General features: G+C 38.3%; 2 protein-coding genes across 2 annotated transcripts; one reads left to right on the forward strand and one right to left on the reverse strand.

The window, feature by feature from the left end:
• Positions 1-634: 634 nt before the first annotated feature.
• LOC112562928 (cell wall integrity and stress response component 2-like) lies at positions 635-8,375 on the reverse strand. Its single transcript, XM_025236549.1, has 5 exons — positions 8,118-8,375; positions 5,042-5,128; positions 3,472-4,389; positions 2,830-2,957; positions 635-2,290 (listed from the first exon to the last, which is right to left on the reverse strand). Exons 2-5 carry the CDS (start codon positions 5,082-5,084, stop codon positions 2,177-2,179), a joined length of 1,203 nt encoding a protein of 400 aa, XP_025092334.1. The 5' UTR covers positions 5,085-5,128; positions 8,118-8,375; the 3' UTR covers positions 635-2,176.
• A 2,080-nt stretch (positions 8,376-10,455) lies between these two features.
• Positions 10,456-18,059, forward strand: LOC112561531 (alcohol dehydrogenase [acceptor]-like). Its single transcript, XM_025234089.1, is given in 12 exon segments — positions 10,456-10,584; positions 11,722-11,858; positions 12,636-12,847; positions 13,410-13,497; positions 13,500-13,598; positions 13,855-13,983; positions 14,235-14,245; positions 14,378-14,528; positions 14,749-14,891; positions 15,111-15,285; positions 15,563-15,788; positions 16,808-18,059. Coding segments are annotated over 11 exon segments (1,500 nt in total). The 5' UTR covers positions 10,456-10,584; positions 11,722-11,728; the 3' UTR covers positions 16,944-18,059.
• Positions 18,060-18,733: the final 674 nt, after the last annotated feature.

Here is an 18,733-nt window from a genome sequence, read left to right on the forward strand (position 1 = left end):
TATGGAATGTGTGAGGATGACTCCCTGCAATCTACACCTTCTCAAGGTCACGCAAACATATATATGTCACAACCAGTAGTTAAATATATAGTTTAAAAAAGAAAACAATAATACTTTTCCAAAAATGTTAAGTATTTTGACTGTTGTATTGTGAGTGGTGTCCAGTCACTTAATCCCCAGACACTTCATCCCCGACACTTCATCCCCTAGACTTTTAATCCCTAAGCACTTAATCCCTGACACTTCATCCTTTATAAATCAAGTGCAACCTATAATAGATTGTTGGATGCAGTTAGAGAGCTAATGCCTAATGCAGCCCCAGGGTATGAGAAGTGACGATGACGAAGACAATGAGTGACGTGGAATGGTCAGATGCCTCCCAGCACTGGCCTATGTACGTTAAGAAGACATTGTCGATTCCTTCGAATTGCTTGCAGAGTCAATGCCACAACATGATCGCATGCCGGAACTTCTATCCTACTTCGAGCATACGTATATACTGTATATATTGTTAAAGAACATTAAATTTACTAGCTTATATGAACTTTAACTAATGTTGTAGATGTTCAAATGATGTTGAAGTTAAAAGCATGATTTGAATTTGAATTTCAATTAAATTTTTCGCTGACTTCATAATTTTTTCAGTTAAGGATTTAGTTTAGGGATTAAGTGTCTGGGGATTAAGTACTTAGAGATTAAAAGTCTAGGGGGTTAAGTGTCGGGGATGAAGTGTCTGGGGATTAAGTGACTGGGAACCATTCTGAGTAACTAGAAAGCAAACGGATGAATTCTAACATGTACTTAACCTAACACCTCAAATCACAAAAATTCTAACAAGGCTCTCCAATCTTATTCCTGCCTTTCTGTCAACCCCTCCCCTTTCCCAAAGCGAACTCAACACACACACACTATGGAAAGAGATCTGGTTATGTGTGAACAGACTATACATTTTGCAAAATGCTACCTTAGAGCTTAATTATTTTAATTATCTTAATTATTTAAAACTTCTTTGGTTATCTTTTTATCACGAAAGGGAGATTCTTTCATGATTAGCCATTACAACTATTGAAAAGTTGGCAAAATTTAGGAATTGCACAACGCTGTTAAACTCAATCCCACTATCTTAATTTTCGCATTTCACGTTAGCACAAATTGCTGTGTATGTATTGGACAATGAAGGAAAAGATATAAATATATAAACATAAAACTTTCAACCTATGGCTTTTGTTCCCAATGGTAGAACAGTATCTTCCAGATACATAATTAGACATGTTATGACAATTGTTACAGGTAATAACAAAAATGTAACATACACTCCACAATAAAGTCACAACATTTCAGTCACATTGCTACAAAAAAGTCACAGGTAGAACATTAATGCCAATTCAATTGCACAGATTAATGACCCACTGGATAAGGAACAACAGAGCTACAGCAACAACAGCAGCGATAGAAAGAATAACTGCAAAAATATGTTTTAAATGCACTGGACAGACATCATGTATTATCCAGAATGATATGTATAATAACATAAAGTGCGTCACGAGAATTATATCAAACAAATGCAATCTATAGTTATAGATTTAAAATATTTGCTAATACTTGCACAGATGAGTCTCAGTTAAGGTGTTGAATGTTTTTGAATGTACTGTGCATCCAGATGAATCCATAAACAAAATAATATACAGGACCTCTCTGTCATTCACATTCTAACATACACTCATGCATATGTGCATGTGCACATACACAGCAGAGAGGTATTTTACAAAAAAATGAAAGCTAGAAAACCTTGTGGAAAAGCTGTGAGGCAGAGAGGTTTAAAATATAATTATTATCTAGAAATATTTAGGTTATATCACAAAACAAGAAAACAGAAAGAAATGGACAAAAAATCCAAAGTGCTGGCTTCATTTATGGCTACGTAGTGGACACATTTTTAAAAAAGAAGGAAAAAACAAAAATCAAAAACAATAAAGAGAAGGGAGAGCAGATCTTCTCTATAACAGCAGCCCAAAAAGCCAGGCAGCCTTAGAATTGGCAGTGCTGGAGTGCACAACTATAGCTAAATATAGCCAATGATGTTCTCTGTGATGGATAGCACAGTTACCACAGAGTACGCTTGAGGAAACTAATCAAAACCCAACCACTGAGCTTTCGTGGGAATGGAAACATCAAGTTAAAAGTTTGTATGCTTGGCAGTGTCTGTGGTCCACATGTTGGTAAAGGACATGCTGTCCAGGCTGTTGAGGAATGAGTCGTTGTCTAGTGAAATCATCTCATCAGCATTGTCCTGTGTAAAGATGTGCATTAGATACAATACACACTGATATACTCAGTTGATAAGACATACCACAGCTATTTTTCACAGTTCAAAATTGCTTAAAATTTGGCTCAGGGAAGATACACATACAAATAAGAAAGATTATCACACAGATAATATTCCTCCTTATAGGAAAGAAAAATGCTCAATAACAAATGCCTATGACTATGTTTCTGGAATAAAAAAGCAAAGCCACAATTACCTTTTCACAATTAAAAGACGTACTTCAGATTTTGTTCCAAGGAGGTGGGAGGGGAGGTAGAGTATTGGTATTTTACGCCAAGCAAGAAAGTAAGGCTATATAATGACAAAGCACTTGTAAACAGGTTTCACATGCAGAAAAAAAAAGCATGCCAGAGACAAGATATGAACCCAGGGCATCCAATCTTGACAGTATTGGATGTTGAGTAGAAAGGTGGGGATGAGGAAATGTCAAAACACTTTCCAGTTAATAACAGTTAAGGGTCCTATTTTAAGAAAACAAACAAATAAAAAAACTTCAAAAATACCTTTGGAATATCAGCATGCCCATTAATGTAGCTCAAGGTGACACTGTCATCCCAATAGCTGGAAAGATCTATCTTTGATCCAGAAGACATTTTACCCCGTCGTCGAAACAGAAAGCCAATCAAGACAACTGTAAAAACATAAGACAGTCAAGATAACAAGATAACAAAAATACAGACATTGCAAAGATAAAAGACAAAATTGTGAAAAAAAATCTTAATACGCATCTAGTTATATCTCACTGATTTGACAAGCATTTATTCTTTCCGAGAAACACAATCTTTAAGTTCTGGATTATTGTGAAGCATGTTTTACAATGTTGAAGAAGTTTGTGGTTTGTTCCAGTGGTAAAGAAGTTTTTAATCTTGAAAGATACATCAGGAGTTATCATAAGACAAATGAGATATTTTTAAGGCACTCAGAAAAGTAAATGAAAAACTCAGTTTAGCACAATGTTTAACTAAAACACAAAATACAAATAATCTCCCACTCTGCCATATGCTCAGTTTGGATAGATGTAACCGCTGAAATAAGATTGTGATGCTCACTACATGCATTAAAATTTCATGTAAATAAAACATGCTTGAAAGAAGCATTCATAGAAAGGTAATGGCAACTATAAAAAGACTAACAAAAATTCTTACCAAGCAGCAGAACCAAAGCTGCAGCCCCACATACCACTCCTATGATGACCTTTAGTCGTACACCATCATCAAGCCCTTCGTTAACCTCTTCACAGTCATCCCCTCCTTGTGCACAAGACAGGTTACCAGGTGGCAAACTGGTTATCAGAGATGCAGATGATGGCCAGTCAGCGGGAGTGGTTTCCTCTGCTCTGGAAGGTATTATATGCTCTGATGATGAGCTTATCACCACAGTGGCATTAATGTCCAAAAGTTTGCTTGTCCAGTGCACAGACATCGGGGAAGATAAGAACCTACTGAAATTGTCACTTGTCTGAGATGTCAAATCAGATACTTTATATACAGGTGAAGGTGTCCTGAGCAATGATGATGATGAAAGTGTCAGTATTTGATAAGAACTCTCAATACTCTCAAGAATACTGTCAGAGCTTGACACAATATCTGTTGGAGAAGCAATGTTAAATACTTTGGCTGGAGTTTCAAAGGGTGGTAAACCACTGGTCTCATACAGACTAGGACTTATCCATCGTGGAGTGTCTGCAACTGAATCAATGAAGCTGGCTGACACTGGAAAAAGAGTTTTCTCAGAGGATTCTAAATAAAATTCTTTCGTCAAACTTAAAGTGAATGTTGTACTTTGAGAAGCTGCATCTGGAAAATCTGAGGCTGGTGTGTTTATTAAACTGTCTAGGGAGGGACCCACATGCGAAAAGTGAGTCTGGGCTGTTGGGTTGAATTTGTCAACAAAGAAAACATCAGGGAGCAGGCTTGATTGCAAGACTAAGGTTGGTGACAGTTCCTCTTCATGCTGAGCAGACTGCAGAGTTTGAGCTGCACTGTTGAGGGCCAGTTGAGGGTGACATGCAGCCCACAGCAATAAATTTATGAACAAGAGTTTGAGGTTTAACTGGATCTGACCTGGGAAAAAATATGAAGACATGTAAGCTTTTAACCACATTTTATCTTAAAATTTATCAATACAGCTTTTATTTCAGATACAGCCTTTATTTTTAGTAAATGCTTTTGGGTGTTTGTGGACTGAAAAATAAACGTTTTTCTAGAATGTCCTTGAGAATACTGTCACTGCTTTTTTCTACAAGAAATATAAACTAAATGAGGAATTATTGAGAGAGCAGACTGCTTTATTTATAGCCTAAAAGAATGCAAAAATCTCTATACTTATGAGTTATAAACAATCACTTTATTCTTCTCATTTATTTATCCCAAAGAGAAAATAATTCTGCAATCATTCTATTAGCTTATACATGTTTCATAATAGAGAAAATGTTCTTTCAAACAGGGCTAAATTAGCTACTTCTCTGGATGCTTCTTTTGTTGAGTAAGAAGGATGGAGATAGCTCAGTGTATTCTTAGCATGTCTGTCTTGGCTTACTTACCAAGTGAGTAGTGTAGTAATAGATCTGTCTATAGTGGTCTCCAGCTAACAAATATTTCAACAGCTGGAGGTATACGTCTCATATTTGTAAGGCTTAATCATAGATGAAATGATCTGACAATGGCTGGTGTTATTTTTAAAACAAACTGAAAGAGTCTGAGCCTCTAGACCTACCTTGTGCAGCAAAGCCCACAAGATCAAAACAAGTGCAATCCATATGATGACCAGCCTTCTTCTCTCTTGGCTGCCTTGCTAAACGCTCTGCAAAAGAGAAGGAAACAGTTTAAAGATAAAGGATGCAGTCCTTGGTGAAGTGTGCGCTGCTAGGAGGAGATTAGAAATGATCTGATCTATGATAACAGAAAGCATACACATCATTGAAATGCCTGTGTTGTTAATCCTGGTGTGCTCTTCTCTACTTACAAGATCAGGCTGACCCAGACATATTTATGCAGCTAGATTCAGGTTCCCTGTAAATAACGGTACATTACAGGATAAAGATATTGCAAGCAGCTATCTTTATTCCTCATTATAGAAACACATAATTATTTCTTAAAAATTAAGCCATTTATAGAAGAACCCCTTAAATCTATGTCTAGATAAAACAAGGCAGATGTTAAAAAATACAATTTAAACATGCTAGTTTTATTCTCTGGGTTAGCACATTCTCCTGATTATTTTAGAAAACTTTTTTTAAATGTAATTTTTAAAGAATATTAATTAGGATAATTATATGATCAACCGTGAGCTATTAATGCACATAAGTACAAAATAACTTCTGAATGAGTGTGGTAAAAAGATATAAAAGCTGTCAAACTAAACAGCACGTCATGTCACCTGACGACATGGCGAATATTATTGAGGTAAGAAGTTAAAGAGTTGCACTCTTGACTCTGTAATGCTTGTAGTTTGTAGTTTTCCATCTACATTTAATTTTCCACTCTCTCTCTCTCCTGCACATATTCTTGAAATACAAATACAGGTAGACATCTCTTCTCTCTCTGCTCTCTTCTGCCAGCTGCTTTCTTCCTGTTACAAGTCTGTTTGTACAGTGTGATGGAATGTCAGTTTATTACAGGCCTACTGTTCATCCACTTTTGTCAAACATCAATGCATTACTTTCCTACAATACCACTGAAGGTCTTTGTTAGCGCAGGTGTGGAACTTTAGAATGTGGAGAGGGGGAGTTCTAAGTAAGTATGTTTACCAATCACTGAACCTCTCTTCCCATCCATGCTTCCCTCTCTATCACACTGATATTTTCTCACACTCTCAAAGGAAACAAACAAATAAATGATCCTGCTGTTAAATACATGTGTGTACGTGGTATAATAACCTCTCACATATAGATCTGGTCATATCTGAGATGAATTATTCACAATAAATGATGTGTACATTCATTTATGTATGGAAGAAATATGTATACATGCAAACACCCCTCCCACCTAAGGTTTCAATGTTTTTAATAATCAAGTTCCATTAAAATCATCTTATTTAACTTACAAAAAACTGCCATGTAGTCTTTAACCTAATCTGAATATTAATAACATGCTTAAAGACATCTAAAATAAAATGTAATTATTATATTAAGCAGGGCTTCTGCTAAGGCTAAATTCTTTGGGGTCCCAGGGACCCCTTCTTCAGATTTTTAAGGGGTCCCTGTTCTTCACCCAAATTTGAAGGGGACCCCATTGACGAAAATTGAAGGGGTCCTCCGAACTTTTAATGCATACTGTACGCAATTTTTTGCGTAAGCAGAAGCCCTGATTAAGCCTGACAAACTTCTTCCATAATCTTTAACATTGATTTGAATAACATCTAAATGCCTTTATTTGAATTACATTTAAATGCCTTTTTTAATCTAGATTATAATTTTTCTATTATATCATTTAATGAAAAAGGTATATTATTCTGAATTCTGTTGGAAGCTACATGATGACAACAGTAATGCAATATTTCTAAAACTGTAAAAAATTTAGTTAATATTGCTGACAATATTATTTCTTCATTTTAAGCAAATACAATCAACTCCCTCAGTCACCCAAATCAATCTCTTATATAGGTCCGTGCTCACATGAACACACAGATATGAGTTCCAGTGGAATTTTCTTCTGGAACGGTTTCTTATTTTAGTTTCTCGTTAAAGAACAGCATTGTGATGATTTTTCACACACTACATCTTATGTTTAAAACATCTTACCTCTTTCTATTCGTCTTTACTTCAGTCTTTGTGTCTCTAGACGTTTTCGTTGGTATGAGGTAATCGGGGTAACGGAGATAGGATGCTTCACAGTCCAGCTGTCTGAAGACGACCACACCTTGATTCATTGCATGACCTTACACATTTTAACCTACCAGAGTTTGCGTGCCAATGGGTTCACGGAGACCAGAGGTGTATAAAAGCTTTCCAAACAGCGCAATGTGGGACTGGGAGTGGGAAAAGGGGGTGACAAAAATGCGGGCCATTGTCTTTATCAGCTCGACACAAGACACGCCAAAATTATTACTCACATCTTCATAATCACCTTAAGAACCTTCAGTCTACCTATTTTTGAACGCTTCTTTTCAAGGGTTCTGCCTATGTCCCACTTAAGAGCGAAACACATTGTCGCTGATAGTGTATAATGCCTCTCAAGAACTCGCGGTGTACATTTACATGCGGAGATACTAACACCGGAAGTCAGCGTCTGCATGAAAGTTTCGTATAAGCGTGGTGTTCAGTTAACGTGTTCGCATGCTTGACGGATTACCAGTGAACGAATATGAGATAATAATCTCTCTTTCTCTCTCACTCTCACGCAAGCACACATACGCAAAAATTTCCTCTTTCGATGATATGTAAGTGGGTGAGTAACATCGTACAGTGTAAAAGCTCGAGGAAATAGGTGTCTTGAGGATAAGCAAGGTGAGATTTACACCGATGTGGATTATGTCTTCATGCTTGCTGGATGCTTCAACTCTTGACAACGTACTCCGTTGCGGTCATATTCGATTCATCAAGCTGTTTTCATATGATATTTCCCAACTGGTTCCGCTACCATTCATATTTTAATATTTATAACAGAGCCGAAAACTTTATGCAAATTGACGAACAAAAAATAGAAGTTACTTTTTAAAACTTTATTAGTCAGGACACGTAAATCATATATAAAAGTCGACAACACTTCATCAATATAACAGTCGGGGAAAGTATTAAGTGACATGATTCGTTACAAATAGGTAAATATTGGTAGCAGAAATCTGCACATACCGAGAATTGTAGGTCGATCTGTATCCTGTATTGTTCTTACCACTCCCGCGTCCCAGGCAGCGGCAAGCCCACCTACAGCACGTCCGTGCCCACAGTGTGTCAATGCAGAGGACTTTTGGTTAATGTTCTTCGTCGACTGATGACTGGTTTGGTTTTCACGAGGGCGCGAGTGACAAATAGTCCACACCTGGACGGGAAGTATGCTATATACAAGTATGCACTTAACCAGAAATGTAACAAGAGCTTCGTCATACAGAGGGTATGTGTACATATGCTCGCTAACGCAATAGTCATTGAGTTTCAACGACGAATAAACTGAGCCAAGAGTACTTGTAGCCGGTGTACATTAAACAAAGACAGGTATAAAAAAAGAGAGAGAGAGTGGAGAAAACCTTTATCGAAAGAACAAAGAAAACAAGATATTTAAGTGATGGCTCTGGTAATTCTCATTAGATTAAATATTTTGTTGTGAACACCTGATCAGTTGTCTTTACTGATTTACATATTATTTTGATCTATTATATAACAATGAAGACTTGGGGATAGATGGTTCGGATTTTGAAAATCCATGAAAAAATTGTATGAAAGAACAGAAGAAGGGAAAAAGACCACCCACACCCTTAAGCTTGCCAACCTTGTAAACTGGACATGCATAAGTTTTCGAGGAATGTAATCAATGAACCTTATTTAAGTAAGCACCACAAATGATAGTATTATTTTTCATGTTCTCTGTGCACTTTTAAAATGTGGTACATAGATTCTGCCACTAACTTAAATAATTTACCTTACCCTGCACACTCATGTATATGGTATTTGGTATATCGATTCATATTTCTAGTATTTCTGTGCCACAAACGTGTTATGTTTGCTGTATCTAATGTGATTATTTTGCACGTTGTGTACAATTTAATCTCTGACATTTGTTACCAACCTGTATAATTTGCTTTGCTTATGTTTTATATTGGACTGTGGTATATCTCTCTTAAATTTTTATGATACCGGCCATCATAATTTGCATTGCCTCATATGCATGTATTGTAGTAGTGTACATCTTTTACATTTGTGTCTCTAACATGTATAATTTGCTTTGTCCCTTATTAAACAGTGTGTACATATCTCTTGCATTTGTATAATTTGCTGTTCCTTGTATGAATATATTGCATGCTGTGTACATTCATATCTCTTATGGTCATAATTTTCAGTTCTTTGAAATATAATTTTCTCCCTAAATCGAGAAATTTCGTTTATGTGCGGATTATAGTCGTAATTATGTTGCCTGCAAAATGGAACAAGAGGAATAGATAGAAAATGGAACACAAGAAAAAAAAAAAAATTACTAGTTTACATGACACATTGATCTTATAACAGTTATGGCAGAAGTTATCATGTGCAGAAGTAGATAAGGAACATCTATAACTACTGTTTATATATTCCTGCTGGAGCCATGTAGAAAGGAATAAAAAAGATATTACTATTATTGAACCACCATTTAACCAGTAGCTGACAAAATTTTGTAATGCCAAAGCTTGAAAAGATACGCCTGAAAAAGGTCCACGTGGAAACATTCTACTCGCTATAGAAGCAGTTCGATGAAGTGAATGACCGTTAGCTCTGCTCATCACATTCTCTGTTACTGGAGTACAAGTTGTAATCCTTGAGACGTTCACTTTACTGTTTGCGAGTCTGTATTATGCATGCATGCGCACGATCTGAAACTATAGTAAAGGTATACCGAAATGGCATTTTCGAGGCTGAGTGTGCTCACTTTTCAGAGCAAGCGTTCACACGGCATCCTTGAAATGACGATGTTTTCAATTTGCTCTGCTTGGTAGATTAAAAAAAGTTTGGAATCAAGTTGTAAAGTTTAACATAAACATTTTAATAAATCAAAACCAAAACACTGTCAGTGACCTCACTGGAGACAAAATTAGGAGCAGACGTACGTATGATCAGGGTCGATCAACCATGTAGAGTTGTATATAATGCAAAACATTCCAGCCTCACCCACTCCCTTACACATACACGCATACGGACAAGCACACATTCTGTTTTCCGCATATGACAAGTTGGTGTAATTTGTATTCCGTGCTGTAGCTGTAGTTGATATTCTTGCTGAAGCAAACTTGCAATCTTTCCCCTATACCTACTCTTTGTACGATGTAGATATATTGTTCACATGTATCTGTGTTTTTTTTTTCTCTCTCTCTTTACCGCAATGAAGTAGATGCACTATTATTTAGCTGATAATATAGGGGTCTAGCTGTGCATCAGATGCAAACTTGACATTGACCTTGCAATGCAGTGCATAGACTCTATATATATATAACTGCGTGCTTTGACAAAGTGTCTACGTGCCGTTGTGAACTCATTATAGCTTCTGCTAAATCTGCGCTCATTCTTATGATTCTTGATGAGCAGACACGGACATTCACGTTTGTAGCTTCCTAGTCAGTGTATGCACGAACGTGTAAGTACTCATGTATACTTTTAGCATATTCCTATCTATGAGCTGGTTTAGTTATTTTCGGGTGTCCGAGCGAAATCTGTTCTGTCTTATCTCTGAAGTCATTTCCGCTCGTGCATTTGTCTGGCTCGCAAGTAAACCAGTTTTATGCGTATACGCGATTTATCTTCGAGCTTGTATAATTACTTTTTGTTGCAAATGTTCAGTTCATGGGACATTTAATAACCCTAGTACACTGTACATGAAACCAACAGATCAAGGGAAAGAACCTGACTTGAATTCCTTAATTTGGTAAGAGTTCTTTCCCCTCGCTACAAGTGGCATTGAAATTTCTGAATGGTTTGCGGCTTTATTATTGTTGTTGTTTTTGTGTGCAGATATCGGTAGTTATAGACGATATAGACATAACCTTTACATTAAAAAAAATTCCAAAACCAATCCGTTACTTAATTATTCTCTAGCAAAGTACGCGATTCACACCTGCAATCAACGAGCGCTGCTAACATGCAGTGTACTACGTACGTCACGTTGGTACACCATTCACAACATTGCCAGTCAGAGAGACAGATCGGGTTATTCGGACGTTGAAAGTCTGCATTTCTCGTGGTAAAGTAGCAGTTTTTCAGAACCACGAGAAATTTATACTGTCAGCGTCCGAATAATCCGAACTGTCGCTCATTCTGTCTGATTGGTGTTGACTGCACTGTTACACTGAATGCACTGTTATTGGCGCTCGTTGATCGAAGGTGCGAATCATAGCGGGTTATTAACGAATGGGTTTCGGAAGCTGAAATTTACTGGTTAGTTTTATATCGCCTATATTTACTTATATCTTAAACAAAAAAATAGCAAACCGTTAAGGTTGGTCTTTAATGTCAACGCATTTTTAGGGCGATTGTGTTGTTGTTAACTTCGGCGATTACTTTATGTCATAGTCACAATTTCTTCTTTTGGTCGCTATATTAATGAAACAACAGAATAAAAGAGATTTTATTTTTTACTGAAACATTTTAAGCTAAAACATTAGAAAAAACTTCACCTGTACGATGTAAAGAAACTACAATAAATAATCCTCCCCCCCTCTCTCTAACACACGCACAAAGAGCGAGCAAATATTACAGACTTATCCACCTGTTTCAGGTGAGAGATGGCGGCCTTGATGTCAGTTGCAGCTGTGGTGCTGGTAGCGGTGACAGCTTTGGTGGTCGTCATACTGCTTCCCGAGTCTCCAACTCCACTCACAACCTCCATTGATGCAGAATACGATTATATTATAGGTGAGGAACTAATGAATCAATCATAGGAACTAATGAATAGGTCATTATGTTGTATATGTCCACCCAAGTGATAAACTAATGAACAGATGAAACTTATAATAACTGTTATGTTGCCCACCCAAGTACGTTAAGGTGTGAGACACCAACATCATCTTCACGTTGTCCGTCATTAATCTCAGATTCATCGTTGACCCTTGATAGACAAGTTACACCTGTCTGTCTGTCTGCATGAGTTCTGTAAGATCTGTAAGATCGTGGACACCAGCAACCCCTTTCTCACAACAGTCAAGTGGCGTTTGCTGGTCTGTTTTGGCCACGTGATCTGGCACTCTATCCTAAGACCTTATTTACCTTGGATGAGGTCGACGCTGACAGGAATTGCTGACTTCCGCTCGACAGTCTTAAGTTTTGTTCAGCCACTATGTGTCTATCCAATTGCTCCCTCCGACAACCAGTACCAGCATAACCATTCCTCAACTGCTACCAGACAAGAGATAAATGAATGAAAAGCAAGTCTAGCACGAGAGTTGCCAGAGCTGTGTAATAACCTTACTGTCGCGTATACTATAATAGATGTATATTGTCACAGTGATGCACTCAAACCGGAGCAAGAGAATTAAGGGAGAAAATTCAGGTGGAATACCAACCGTGCCAAACAAGATTTTGTCTGCGTTGCAATGTACATTGTCATGCTTTACGATTACATTATTTATTTGTATAATTGCACACTAAATGAATACCACGTCTGAGATGCCGTTTGTTTTTCATGTGCTTTAGTGGGGGCGGGGTCAGCGGGCTGCGTGCTGGCCAGTCGGCTGTCCGAAGATGATGACGTGCGTGTCTTGCTGCTGGAGGCGGGGCCAGACGACCAGGGCGTGACAGATTTTTCTGTTCCTCTTTATGGCGCGCAGCATATGTGGACCAAAGACTTCAGCTGGGACTTTTACATTGAATCGCAGAACCACAGCCTAGAAGGCTATAAACAAAAGGTGACAGATGGATTAGAGAACACACACACAGTGTTGATATTCATGTACCCTTGTATTAGAGTACAGACTTATATAGTATTTATGATCTGATTTATTTAATTACAGATGAGTGATCTATAAATCTCATAAGTGATGTGACGGAGAAAAGGATAAAGAGAGAGAATTAGGTGTGAATGTATTAGCCTATGCAAAGTACGAAGTGGATAACTGTGTGCGCGCGCGTGCGTGTGTACATGCATGCGTATTCAATATTATATAGCATTTTGGATGTGTATGTTTTACATAAATATAATAACGTGTACGTATTCGATATTGTATGAGACTTACATTGTATATTACATGCATAATTGACAGAAAATCTCTGATAAGGTGAAAGAAACAATTATCTTGCATCTCTCATCCTTTTTCAACTCGAGCACATATAGAAAAATGCAGGCACACACATTGACGTTCACACGCGCGCACACACACACACACAAATCAAATATTTGTTTTCAGTATTGAGAAGAAATGTTTGTCATGTGCAAAACCAAACATTTGTCTACTTTCTTTTTCCACAAAGAAAATGGTATGGCCACGAGGAAAGGTTCTGGGGGGAAGTTCCAACCTCAATGGCATGATCTACATCCGGGGCAGTCGCCATGATTATGATAATGGGCCAAAGCCGGTGCGGAAGGCTGGAGTTACCAGGATGTATTGCCTTATTTCTTGAAGTCGGAAGACATACTCAGTCCTGATTTGTTGGATTCCAGTACGAGCTGAGCGTAACAGATTTATTTTCTCAAAAAGATAATGCTTGCAAGATTCTAAAAAAAGTGTGAGAGAGATAGAGGTAAATAAACGAGAGAAAAGTTAAGCAAATATATGTATCGGGATTTCTAAGATACATTCGTTAACAAATGCTTTCCATCTGGACTCAGCACTTTTTGAAATTTTTTTTCTCATCTCCTTCCAGTAAAGCGATGTTACTATAATAAATCATGATATAGATTGCGCTGTCTTCGCAGAGTACCATGGGAAAGGAGGCCCTCTAAAGGTGGATATTCCGGACACCACACAACTTGCACAAGAGGTCTTACTTGCTGGAAAGGAGCTGGGCTACCCCGAGGTGGATCCCAACGGCGAGACTATGCTAGGTGAGACGGTGTTCATTTAATATCGAGTCGGTTAAAAAATATTTTTTGGTCTCTATATTAGAAGGTCAGAAGGATGAGCAGACGGGGGGTGAGGAAGAGAAAAGCAATGCTTGTAGGACCGGAAGTTTATGCATTTAAATGGGCAACATATTTAAATATTTTTTCGTTTAGGATAAGATGTTTAGCTTATTTCCCAACCTCATTCTCTGATTGTCGTAATTTTTTGTTCAGATTTAACCTGTTTCTTTCAGGTTTCAGCAAGGTTTCACTGAGGTTTTCTTGGTGATTAGAGAAAAAAGCTAGCACCCGTTAGTTTACAGCGAAAGCAACATAGTTCGCAACCCTCTCATCACCCCGAAATCGTCTCTCTTTATTTTCACGTTGCTGTCTTCAGATCAAAGTTCACGCTGACCTACCCGTGGGTGATAACCTGCAGGATCACCTCTTTATGGACATCGGTATTAGCATCAACGAGTCCATCGGTGCGACCGAGGAGAAGGCAAGCAGTTTGTGGGAGCGTGCCAAGTACTGGCTCTTTGGGAAAGGTAACTTACTTTTTTTCCAAAAGAATCTACGGTAACTGTTAAGTTCTCAGCTTTATTTGTGTCAGGAGACCTTTCCCATCAAATTTCAAACTGATAGTTTTACTACATGGAATGCACTTCTGACTAAAGCAATTTGTTCTCTAGAAATACTGACCTCTTTCACCTTCCCCCAAAGAAACTATTGATTTTTTTTAGACATATTCTTTTTTTCTGTCCTTAGGAATCCTCAGCTCCACGTACACCATAGAGACCCTTGCTTTCTTTGCCACCAATGAAGAAAAAAGACAGCTGGGATGGCCAGATGTTCAGCTTCATGTGTTTACTTCCCTTTCCATTATTGCTCCCCACATTCTAACTGAGGAGGTGAGAAAAAGACATCCATCCAATCAATCAAGGCAGCTAGAGAAACAAACTTTGTTTTTTTTCTGGTAATTTCTGAATGATAATTTGTATGAGTGCCTGAAGAGTGAAAATGTGACAAACGCAATAAAGATCACGAAAGTGTGAACGAGAACAGCCTTCGACTGAATCTCCGTTAGGATTTAGCCACGCCTTACTCGACACCTTTGCTGTTGTTCGTAGAACCTACAACGACAGTCTGGAAGAAAAAATAAAGTCGGACTGTCATGCTTATCCACGCTGCTGAACTCTCTCAGCGTGGGGTCACTGCGCCTGCGCAGTGGGAATCCTCTGGATGACCCCGTCATTGACCCGCACTATTTAGAGAGGTCAGAGGACGTGGAGGTCATTCTGTACGGTAAGTGAGGCACTGACCACTCGTCCTTCCGTTCTTCCTTTATAGCTTCCTCCTCTCCAAGCTATTTAAAGACTACTTACTAAAGCTGTAGAAAGAGGAAATTGTAAGACCTCTAACATATTTTACCATGTGTTCAGTTTAACAATAAAAAATATTTTTTGACATCATTTTTATGCTTTAAAGGTCAAGTAAAACATTTTATCAGAATTGAAGGAGCTATTATGTGTGTGTGTGTGTTTATATATAAATAATACGTTTAAAATTATTTCAACGTCAGGTATAAAAGTCTGTAAGGAGCTGATGAACACTTCTGCTTTACGGAAATTTGGAGCGGAACTGGCAGACAAACCAGTGAGCGCATGCGCGAAGACGTACGAGCTGGACTCTGACGATTACTGGCGCTGCGCCATTCGCTACTCCGTGCACACGTGCTACCACCCTACTGGCACGTGCAAAATGGGTGACGTCACTGACAACACCACGGTGGTCGACAGTCAGCTGAGGTAAAGGTTTGAGCTTCATTAGGTCCCAGCTCGCAAGACACTAGATTCTCCGGTTAGTCTGTGAAAAAAATTCTCTAACGCAAAGCTAATTAATTGCAGGACGCACTTTAATAAATCATGGCTCCTTTGCACAACCATAACCTTTTCCATCCTGGATACGACCTGTATGGTGTCGGAATGCTGCTGTGTTTATAATTATAAGCTTATCAATTGTGTACTAATTCCACTATTTTTATTTCGTCTTGAAACTCAGATAGATATTAAGTAATGTAGTGTTTTACCTAGACAAGTTAGTCTCAGAGACCTTGATCCACTACACTGCACTCATTTATGTCATGTGAGCGGTGCCACAGAAAACAATGTTTTATATAGTTTCTTACAGTGCAGTAGCAACTCTTATCAGATGTTTTTTTTTATCTGTATATGATAGATATTCCGCATATTATTCACAATGCAAAATTGAACGCGGCAACTATCAGGTATACCTCTAAGGTATTCACATTTTTCGGGATTTATCGCATGCTTCATGTACTCACTGTGCAGACAAAGTATTAACCGACATATTAAATAAAAGACACTCCTCCTGTAGTGACGTCATTACCAATCACATCGCGACTTTAAGTAGAAACGAAAAGAGAAAACGAAGAGTTAGTTCGTCTGACTTTGGACTATCTAGCAGCCACACGTTGGTTGACTATTATTAGAAAGTCATACCAAAAAAAAAAAAAAAATTAAAATAAAAAAAGATGAACTTGGAGTTTGTGTAACTCCGATTATGCAGTTCCGCGAAAGACTTGAGAATGGACGAGTAACAACTTGAGGGGACTGCTCTTTATCTTTTTTTTGTCTCGACTTGCTCGACAAAAACCTATAAAGACTTGTTCAAGCTCGACTCTCGTGGTACGTAATGACTGTATCTTAGGCATCATAAAGACATTGTCTAATCACGAAATCCAACAGTTATTTGCTACAGTTATCTTCTCGCAGTATGACACCTTGACCTGTCCTGTTGTGTTTAGGGTCAAAGGCATCCGCGGCCTGCGTGTGGCGGACGCCTCCATCATGCCCACCATAGTCTCCGGCAACACCAACGCCCCCGTCATCATGATCGCGGAAAAAGCCGCCGACCTCATCCGAGGCCGCTCCGCCGTGTGACGCCAGCAGCAGATCACGTGATGAATAATGTCTGGAAGAGGTGTTGAATACTTATATCGACATGACCTTGAACTGCTTGAAGCTTTTTCGTTGACTGATCCTTCCTTTCCTTCATATTCCTCTTACTAACATTAAATTCATTCATTTGTGATCGATTGCATTCACCTACCACCAACCAATCCTCCGTTATCCAAGAAGCCTCCTCCTATTTATCATCCGTCATCCATGACCCACCCTTACACCACATCCATTATCACACATCTATTTTTCATTCTTCCTTCAGCTGTCATCTATTTGTTCATCATCCATCATCCACCCATCCAAAAAATCGTCCACCTATCCGTCATTTATCCAGAAAACTTTCCTCGACAGAAAGCTGATGTTTAAAAATTGTAACGGCACATTTTACTGACTTTTAAACGACAGCCGTCTTGATTTTTACACCATTAGGTATTGTACAGCATGGTTAAATGCATGCAGGTTAAAATTATTAGTAAATTTGTTGTTTGTATTTCGTCTTCCGTAAGTATTTAATCCCGGTGGCGAGGATGTGGCTAAGGGTGTGGAGAGAGAGAGGGAGAGAGTTGTGTGTACATGTGTGTGTGTGCTTGCATATTTGACTGTAAAGTGGATGGAGTTGTTCTACAGTTGCTATTAACCATCCACAGCGAGCTGCTCGTTTTTAAAGCATTTTTACATATTGCTTGAAGCAGATAAACAGTGTTTTAATATTGTCTCTTATCGCATATGAAGCGCTTGAGTCACATCAGACACTGACACGTGATGATGTTCGTTTTTGCGAGTCTTTTCAGAGCTTAGTATACTTCGGAAGCATCATCTTTTGAACCAGCAGACGCTAGTCCGCACAGAGATTTTGTAGTTTGTTCCTAACCTGTTGTCTGGAAATCTAGAAAAAGAAAAATGCATGATTTTCTGAAAGAAATGAAAAAGAAATTGTTCATTCTGTCTACCAGGTTGAGACAAATGTGACATGATAAACCGTGTGATGCTTATTGCTTACAAGGTTAAACAATTTAATGCTTACATTGATTACAATGTTAATTTACTATTTTCTCCCAAAACCTCTGGCATGAAAATAAAAAAATCCAAAATACAGGAAAGCGATTGCTGGAATGAACAGTGGATACTATGAACAGTCACTAAATGTGTGGGCAAACGAAAAATATAAATAATCACTGTTTAATTAAATAAAAAATGTTTATGTGTGAAAGTTGCCGAAGTATTTTGTTTTTGCCTCGTATCTAAGTCTAACGAGGCAGTGACAACTTCTTGTCCTTCTGTAACTCGGAGATGGCGGAAACAAAGAAATAAACCGATGACAGTCGCTGAAAGAACATCCACTGACTGGAATGGAACCAGCCGCTATGGTAGCCAGACGGCGACGGCGCCACGTAGCTAGTGTAACACGTGATTGCCAACGACGGATTGAGTAACGAGAGGATTACATGTTGGTATCTGGGTCTAGACCAGTAACAACCAGTATTGTGAGAATGTGCAAAACGGTATATATGAGCGAGAAACAGTGCGCGTGTGGGATAGAAATTTGCAGGTTCCTTCCTCACGCGAGGCTGCTGACATTTGTTTACAGAAACGTTCCGAAAAAAACAACAACCTGGTTTTAAAAAAGACTATGTCACGAAAACGTGTAAAATAATTTTTAGATAGTTAACCGTTTGAAGCAGAACAACATGTAACAACGTTTCTTAAAAGATAAGTTGACAAGTTACTGTTCAGATTAACACGGACAGTAAAAGTACAGTAAGTAGGAC

Source organism: Pomacea canaliculata, linkage group LG4 (genome assembly GCF_003073045.1).
Source record: "Pomacea canaliculata isolate SZHN2017 linkage group LG4, ASM307304v1, whole genome shotgun sequence".
Classification (NCBI taxonomy): Eukaryota; Metazoa; Mollusca; class Gastropoda; order Architaenioglossa; family Ampullariidae; genus Pomacea; species Pomacea canaliculata.